This window comes from Limulus polyphemus, unplaced genomic scaffold (genome assembly GCF_000517525.1).
Source record: "Limulus polyphemus unplaced genomic scaffold, Limulus_polyphemus-2.1.2 Scaffold22, whole genome shotgun sequence".
Taxonomy (NCBI): domain Eukaryota; kingdom Metazoa; phylum Arthropoda; class Merostomata; order Xiphosura; family Limulidae; genus Limulus; species Limulus polyphemus.
In genome coordinates, this window is record NW_013665632.1 from 596,047 (window position 1) to 604,315 (window position 8,269).

The 8,269-nt window shown below is 34.3% G+C and overlaps 1 protein-coding gene across 6 annotated transcripts in view; it reads right to left on the reverse strand.

Annotated features, from left to right (window-relative positions):
• LOC106458351 (diacylglycerol kinase 1-like) overlaps positions 1-8,269 on the reverse strand; it is a 346,054-nt gene that overhangs the window by 25,745 nt on the left and 312,040 nt on the right. For 3 of the 6 annotated variants that reach the window (XM_022384755.1, XM_022384784.1, XM_022384748.1), the window contains 3 exons: positions 7,177-7,237; positions 3,945-4,063; positions 13-2,680 (listed from right to left, as the gene is read on the reverse strand). In XM_022384755.1, coding sequence (XP_022240463.1) covers positions 3,965-4,063; positions 7,177-7,237 — 160 coding nt within the window. In that variant the 3' untranslated portion in view covers positions 13-2,680; positions 3,945-3,964. Of the gene's footprint in view, positions 1-12; positions 2,681-3,944; positions 4,064-7,176; positions 7,238-8,269 lie in introns of those variants that run through there. The other 3 variants (XM_022384776.1, XM_022384764.1, XM_022384771.1) reach the window with 2 other exon arrangements.

Below are 8,269 nucleotides of genomic sequence, written 5' to 3' on the forward strand. Positions count from 1 at the left end.
AAGAAGGAAGATGGGACAATAAATGAATTAGTGCACCAATAAACATAACTACAAGAAGGAAGATGGGACAATAAATGAATTAGTGCACCAATAAACATAACTACAAGAAGGAAGAAGGAACGATAAGTGAGTTAATGCACCAATAAACATAACTACAAGGAAACAACATAACTGAGAAAAATCATAGACCAAAAACAACGTTTTGTATCCACCTATATATTCGTGTTATATTTCTTTTGCATGTTTTTATTTTGTAAGATGCTATGCAACCCCACACCTACATGCAACTTGTTACGTAACGTACGTGTATATATTAAAATTAATTAGCATGCATTCCGGTGAGAAATTCAACCAATTTCCTTCTTTGTAGAATTAGCGCTGTAGTAAAAAGATGGAGCGACAAGACTCTGTATACATGTATATTTTCTAATGTTTTAATTTCATGTTCAACCAAATCATGGAGTGCTTTCACTGAAAACCTAGGTGTGAACCTAACAAGAGTTAAAAATTATTTTCGATGTACGGTTTTACGTATACCTGCATGGTTCACATATGTGATTTTCATGTGCGAAAGTTGTATGATACAATAATTTCGATTGGTTACTTCTTGATAAATGTAACTACAAAGCTATGCTGCTGCACTGAATCCCCAAGTATAAGTGCTTCTTCCTCTTGGTAACATTTTATTATTCCTGCCGTAATTTAACACAATGAAAAGTCAGACGTGTCTGTGGGAATAACTAGAAAAAATAATCAAAGAAAACAGCTTCTTTCTTTAAGAAGGTTAACGAGCTGGTAACTTATAATTTAACGTAATAATAAAATATTAGCTCAAAATTACGACCTGTAAAAGATAAAATATCTTACTACAACGAGTTAATCAAATTAAATGTTTACTTTCCAGAAACTATACACACATACAAATATATATATATATATATATATAGTACCATAATTAGACACTAGGTAGAAGCACCATTAACTAAATTCATTCGGAAGCATCATACATGCTCTGATTTCGATAATTAAGAAACCTTCCTTACTGAAACATGATTCTTTATGTTAGCTCGTCCTCATTCTTAAAAACCTTTCATTTTACATTGTTATGGGTGCACGTCACTGCACATACTCTCTCTACCGTTCTTCCTTCACTGTTATTTTGATAATTAGAGAGATAAAGACATGATGGTGACACATAGTTTTATTTATCTACTCAGCAGCATCACGTTATTTGAAAATATTACTTATAAATAGAAGTATCTTCTGAACACATCTAAATTATACTCGTTACAGGTGACAGTTCTAGTTTTAACCATTTTAAGATAACACTTAATAGTATACTTGTATGAATGGCACGCGAAAAAAAAAATATATGCCAAGTTTGGAGAAGGTTTTAAAAGCCACACTTATTAACTATACAGCAAAGATACCTCTGGTGTTAACATCGAGTAATCAACCATTACTTATCAAGCCTTATCCATTAGCCAAGATTAGTAATTCTGCAACATAAAAAACAAACACAGAACGTCCCAAGCGCACTGTGCTGTAGAGACACACAAGAATTTATTTCAAACCTGAGCTGTCGAACTGGCAACAGTCTTTCATCGGGTCTTATTGATTGTTTTGTGCCTCTGACGAAGAACAATCGCCATCCCGAAAGCTCAAATTTCAAATAAACATAATGGTGTTGGTTCACAAAAACACAAATAAAAATATTCATGTTTTTGTCAACCATCACGAAATTCAAGATGGCGCCGCTGACATGATATTCGCATTTTGCTGAATTCACATAGCTCCCGATAGAGGGAAGTTTTTTGGTGTAATTAATAATCATTCCAAATTTGTTAATTGTATGTGTGTATACTTGATAATACTACATTACATTATATAGTAATACATAATGCATAATGAATGATTAAAAAGTTATGAGTCAACACGTATTTTGGGTTGACATTGGCTAGAACATCCTTAGCATTATATTTTCACCAGCACATAATGAGGCGGCTGTTTTTTTTAACTACTTATTAATACTACATTAAGAGTTATAAGACCCTTATCGTTTCTGATGGAAGTCCAATTACCCTTTACAAACATTTTTTTTTACCTTCTTCTAACGTATAAACTTTTCACAGGGAAACCAACAATAATATGACTAATAAGTCCGAATTCAGTTTTAACAGTTTAAAATTCTCAATAATGAAAAACGTTTTATTTGTGAGAAGATAAGAACAGTGTCGTAACTCGAAGAACATTTTAACAGAATAAATATCACATTTACATACATCTTATATACACGTTTTGTTGGAAGAAGATACTTGAAAACTGTAGAAATACACTGAACGATATTAACATGAAATTTTAAATTGGAATTTTTAACAAAGAAACTTTGTATGAAAACTTCTCTAATTGAAAAGATTCCAAAGTCTGGCTAGAAGTACATACAAAAAAAGGGCTTGGAAGATCACGATGATGAGAGATATGTAAAAATACGATCGTTTAACGAAATCTTCAAACTATCATTAAATGCTTCGAAGAGAAGTAGTGGAATCTAAGGACGAGCTTCAAAATCTAACAGTTACCATGGAAACGGAAGCTCCAAAAGGATAAATATATACAAGTCAGCATGGTTACTGACTTCGCTATCCTTAAACCACGAGACTGGAATGAGAAGTATATCAACCTTAGAAGGAAAGAGTGAAAAAAAAACAGAGGAACGAATGAGCAAATATTTTAATTATATCGTGTGTTTATAAGAAGTAAATATTTTTGTTAAACTCAGGAAAAAGTTTTCTTTTATCTCAGAAGAAAAAAAATTATTCTACTTTTATTACTTTCACCAATTAAAATCAAACAAATATTATTTAAACATTTTACGGAAAAAGTGTTTACCACAGTTAAGAAGCAATAATTAATAAGTAAATTAAATAACTTAGTACTTAGTCTTATATGTTTAGACCCCAAATATCAAATGAAGTGAGAATAGTCTTGTCCTTTCGAAAGACAGCAGTTCTCGAAAAATTAGCCGTACTTATAGCTTTACTTTAAACAAGTTAGTGTTCGCCACCTATTACTGCAAAAACACGCTTCGCCGTTCGTGTGTTATCAGAGAGACGGCCGTTGACAAGCTATCTTTGTTCTAGTCTAACACCTCCGAACTAGGGATGGCTATGCGCATAGCAACTGTCGATTAAAATCTGACACAACATGAAACACGATAAATTAAAAATATACACCTATTGGAATTTATCAAAGGCGAAATATAGCCTTATGCCAAACAACTATTATATTAAACTGGCTATTGAAATAAAACTATCATATTTAATGGGCGAGGGAAGAAGCAAATAAATGCGCGTGGTTAACAATAACCAGGAAGAGGTAGTAGTTTTATCTAGTTCCTCAATTTTCAAAAGTTTTATATACCAGATGCTAAAGCGATTGTAAAGCTAACAATAAAACGGTACAATAACATCATTTCTATGTTTCCGAATCAAAGCTTATATTACTACTTTAAAGTAGTTTTTCCTAATCAGTTTTGATCACTTTAAAACATCTTTTCAGAACGTAAAGCTTAGAATTTTGTCGAGAGCATTGTAACCAATTGATTGTATTTAATTTTAGTGCCATCTAGTGGCGAATCAATAACCATTATCGAATCATGGGAGTTATCAACTAAATACTAAATTCCCGAAAACGATGTCTTCTGGGGTATATGCTTTAAGACGCTTGCAATATCTAGAGTTAAACTGTAAGAGCAAGATAAGAGTTTCAGTAAATTGTAGCTTAGACAAAATGTGTTAGTTAAAACAAAATGTCATGGAAATCTGGAAAAGTATTTCAGATCACTTTGCTAGCATAAAAACTGAATATTTTTTTTCACGGTATTTTATTTATAGGATATATTTGTTCTTTATGTTTGAAAACGCCTTTTTGCTGGTGCAACTTACATTTGTTGACTTGTGTTTAACTAGGACTTTCGACAGAACAAATTCATTGGAAATCTGGGCTTGGTGTCCGTTGGTGCGGCCATTATCATGGGCATCTGATTCTTCTGAGTTATTGTAATCTAAATGTGGATTAGAAAAAAAAAACACTTTTAGAACTCAAATATTTTCTGTGTTAAGGTAAGGACTTTGAAATTCGCGATGTTATCAATGAAAAATAAGTTTAGTAAAACACTGCACAAACTGTTTGTTCTCTGTACTGGATGCCTTGTATATTTATTAGGTATTACAATTTCAAGTCTTTATTGATTCTCCACGATTAAAAGATGCAGTAAGACTTAACAAGTTTACCTGCAGTTTTATCTGTATTCTGCTTCAGTTTGCCTGAGTTGCTTAGAAAAATTGTTTGGGTTTAGAATGCTTGCTGTTAAGTAAACAAGAGGGAATCCTCAATAGCCGCGGCAATTGAAATTATTTTAGGCAGAAATAGAGTAAATTCGTCTATGAGACCTTTTGTTTTCCTTTTTATTAGCTATATTTTTGTGTGCTAGCAATATCAAACATGGGGCGCGCATATATCTGATTCGATTTTATTACTCATCAGGATCTCTACCAGCCTACCGTCAAATTGAAACTATTTTAGGCAGGATTAAAGTAAATTAATCTACGAGACCTTGGGCGTGTTCAAATACATCAGTCAAAAGGGTTTGACCTCCTGAGCCCAAAACTGTAATTAGATCTCAACTCGGTCAAGAGATGACGGAGCTATGAGCTAAAAGTTTGTACTTAAAAAAAAGAAGAAAAAAACTCACAGCCATTCTATGAGCCGTTATGCCGCGGATAATAAAGGCGTTGATTACCAGTTACTTTGTTTGAAGGAATTTTTACCTAATTTGCAACATGAATAATAAATTAAAGACTTATTTTCCTGTCGTTCTAATACAAACTGCTGAATTTGACTAATATCTATGTGTGTATTTTATTTTATTTTTTAGTTTGTTTGAAATTAAGCACATAGCTACACAACGGGCTACCTGTGCTCTGTCCACCACGGGTATCGAAATCCGATTTCTAGCGTTTTAAGTCAGCAGATATGCCGCTGTGATATTGGGGGGGGGGGGCTCTATGTGTATACACCGGCATTTAAGATCCTTCTGAGATCGAGAGTGTATGTTCTCAAAGACGCTTAAAAACAAAAAATGGTATCAAAAATATTTTTAAAGTATGAGACCCGATTTACTAATAAAGAACTTTACATGTATTAATTCATACTTTGCTGCAGCTGGTATTTGAGTTTTGAATAAAAAAATAACGCATTAACATTTCATTTTTTATTTGTTTTCGTCAAGCATCTCAAAGTGCTAATAAAGTCCATACTTTGAAAAAAAATAAGAAGCAAATAAATTATGGGATAATATTTTTTTTAATTCAAAACGTATTCTCAAAGGTGAGCAGTAAAGATGACAAACATTTGGCGCATAAAACATGGCGTAAGAATATATTCCAAAACAGCATAATATACATATTTCTGACTGTAAGTAAAGAAAGTACTAAAGTTTGTATGGAAAACTTTATACATAGTACTCTTATTTGACTTATTGGTCTATGACAGTAAGTGATGAAGATAGTTACAAAAGAAATATATTTTATGAGACTCTGATCTTGTAAGAAAAATATTTTTATTTATTTTCACAGGTTAAAAATTATGCTTTCGAGCTGTTTCCTCTACACCTTATGGTAATCTCGTTTTGCATGTAAAGACATTATTGTTAGCACTACCAATGTCAGTCACTTGAAAGGCGTTGTTAATGGAGCGCATCTGTAAAGGAAAGTTTGAACGCCGTTTGGAGCTGCTAGCCCAGTTCTCCATCATTGACCTGATGAAGGTCTGCGCTGGAAGCTGGAAACGTCATCCAATAAAACCTTCCTAGAATGATGCGGTTTCTTAATAACCATATATACTCTCCTCGATCTAAACCTTCTCTCAAGTAAGAAATGTCAGTCTCTATTATGGAGTTACTTTTACATCTGATGTGTTTTGTCTTGTGGAAGTGAATGTTTCTACTTATAAATCTCCCCGCTTCTTCTTTTTAACAAACTGGGTAGAGAAATTTACAAAATTGACCTGAAATTTCATTATGTCCATTAATGTTAATATCGCCTTATATATTGACAATATGTTTCTGATTAGTTGTGAGTCTACAAACAACTGAACTAAGCACACAATAAACCAAAACAAACGAAAGGTATAGCTTTTTAATAGCGTGTTTATAAGCAGGATCACGATCTTACTGTACGGGTTTCAAAGCTAGAACACACTCTAATTCCAGCTATATATTGTATTTTCACCTTAGAAAAATAGAGGCCTAACGACTCCTAGTGTTACGTAATAATCTTCCCCACAAAAAAATAAAATAAAATCTTAAATGGCATTACCGAGTATGCGTAATTGATATAAATCAGAATAAAAATAACGGTGTACATGTTTCATTCTCTTTGATTTTGTATGTTTACCATTTTTAGTCATGTTTTTATTTTCAATTCTCTCTAAACTAAAATCAGATTCATGTATTTGCATCCTTTTCAGATCGATAATCAACCTGGAACTGGCTCGCTCCGTCTCAGCTACCGCTTTATACTTCAAGCAGCATGCATACAACCACTCCTTTCTTCGACTTCCGGCTCTCGTCTCACTTCATTCACGGCCTCTCCGGCTGTCTTGAGTCACTGCTTACCACGGTGACATATCCATCAATCACGTTACATTAACAATCACCCAGTTTTCAAATAACTTAAACCCTTAGTACTAAACTTTTCTTGATCTTCAAAAATTAGTTCTTGTCCCTAAACATTTTTGCCCTCACTTTAAAACTTTAAAAATAAACCAAAGTTTAAGATCGCCTTCAGGTCCTTTCGGGATGTGAAAGCTTTAAAATCAAGCAACTGCCAAGATTGGATCGGACTGTAAGATTCGTTGTTCACATTGTGGAACAAGACAGTAATGTTGGTTACCATTGTTGAGAAGAATTATAATAATGGTAGTTAAAATTGTTGAGATGTGACCAGATTGGTATTATTTTAACCCGTTATTGACTGTTTAAGTGATAATTCTGTACCCTGTAAGTTATAGTGATTTATATGGAGAAGAAGAGTAAATTAGTCGCCAGAAGATAATACTTAACAAATAAAAACTTATACTACTCTCACAAATATAGATAAAATAGAAGCGGCTTACTGTGCAGGCTGTTTGTATCCAAGGTTCACCGTCAATCTGCATTGGAATCCTCTTCCTGGTTCTAAAAGCAATCAACACATATTCTGTAATCACTGTAGGAACAACATAAACTATTTACATTGTAAAGCGTTTATTAATTCATGTTGTATGAACTCCTCCCATAGTTTTGGAGCTGGTAGGTCCAAACTTAGAAGGCGAAATCGGGTGGCTCGGGGGCGTATCCTTATCTATATGGCATAGTCCCGTACCAAGGGGGGATAAAACGCGCATGGAAAGTCTCATAGGAGTGATGATTTTCTAGGAAAAGTCGATGACCTACCCAAATCTGGCATCGAATTTTGGTTTCCCTTGGAATCCCGGGGGCACCAAGTTTGAAACTTTGTTTATACCCTTACTCAAAAGCTACCGAATCTAAACGTGGCACATGTGTTCATGTGCCATGGATGGGCGCAATAATAAGGTTTGTTTTCAGGTACAGACCCACTTTGGGTTAGTATAGAAATATGGAGTAGCTTCCTACCAAGGGGTACCAAGAGGGCTACAAAAGCGCCTGAAAGATCACTCAGATATGATGAGGGTCTAGGCGTATGCTTTCCTAATTGCTGAACCTAAATCTAGCATCATAGTTTGTGTTCTTGTCTCTCAGCGGAATCTGTGAGGCGCCATGTTTGAATTGGGTCCATACCCTCACTCAGAAGTTCGCAGAGCCAAACGTTGCACATTTCCTCAGGTACCACGGGCGGATCTCCTAACGGGTTTCGTTGCCGGGTACTAATCTCCCCCACCCCCTTGGGGGCAGCTATAAAAGTAATTGGAGATAATGAAGAAGCTTTCTCGGTATACTGTAGCCTCTGTGGATCATAAGGTAGCGTTAGAAGCCCGCAGCGAATGTACGTATTTTATTTCGGTGTATTATAAACTAAGTTTGGCTGTGAAATGGCAATAAGTCTAGTCGCAGAATTCTTCATTAAATCCTTTCCGTTGTCCAACAAGCTAAAGGTCGCTTAAGAAATTGAAAATATTTGTACATTTTGCCATTTTATTCGCGAATAGAAACCGTATCAGTACCTGCAAACTACAAACAATAACAGAA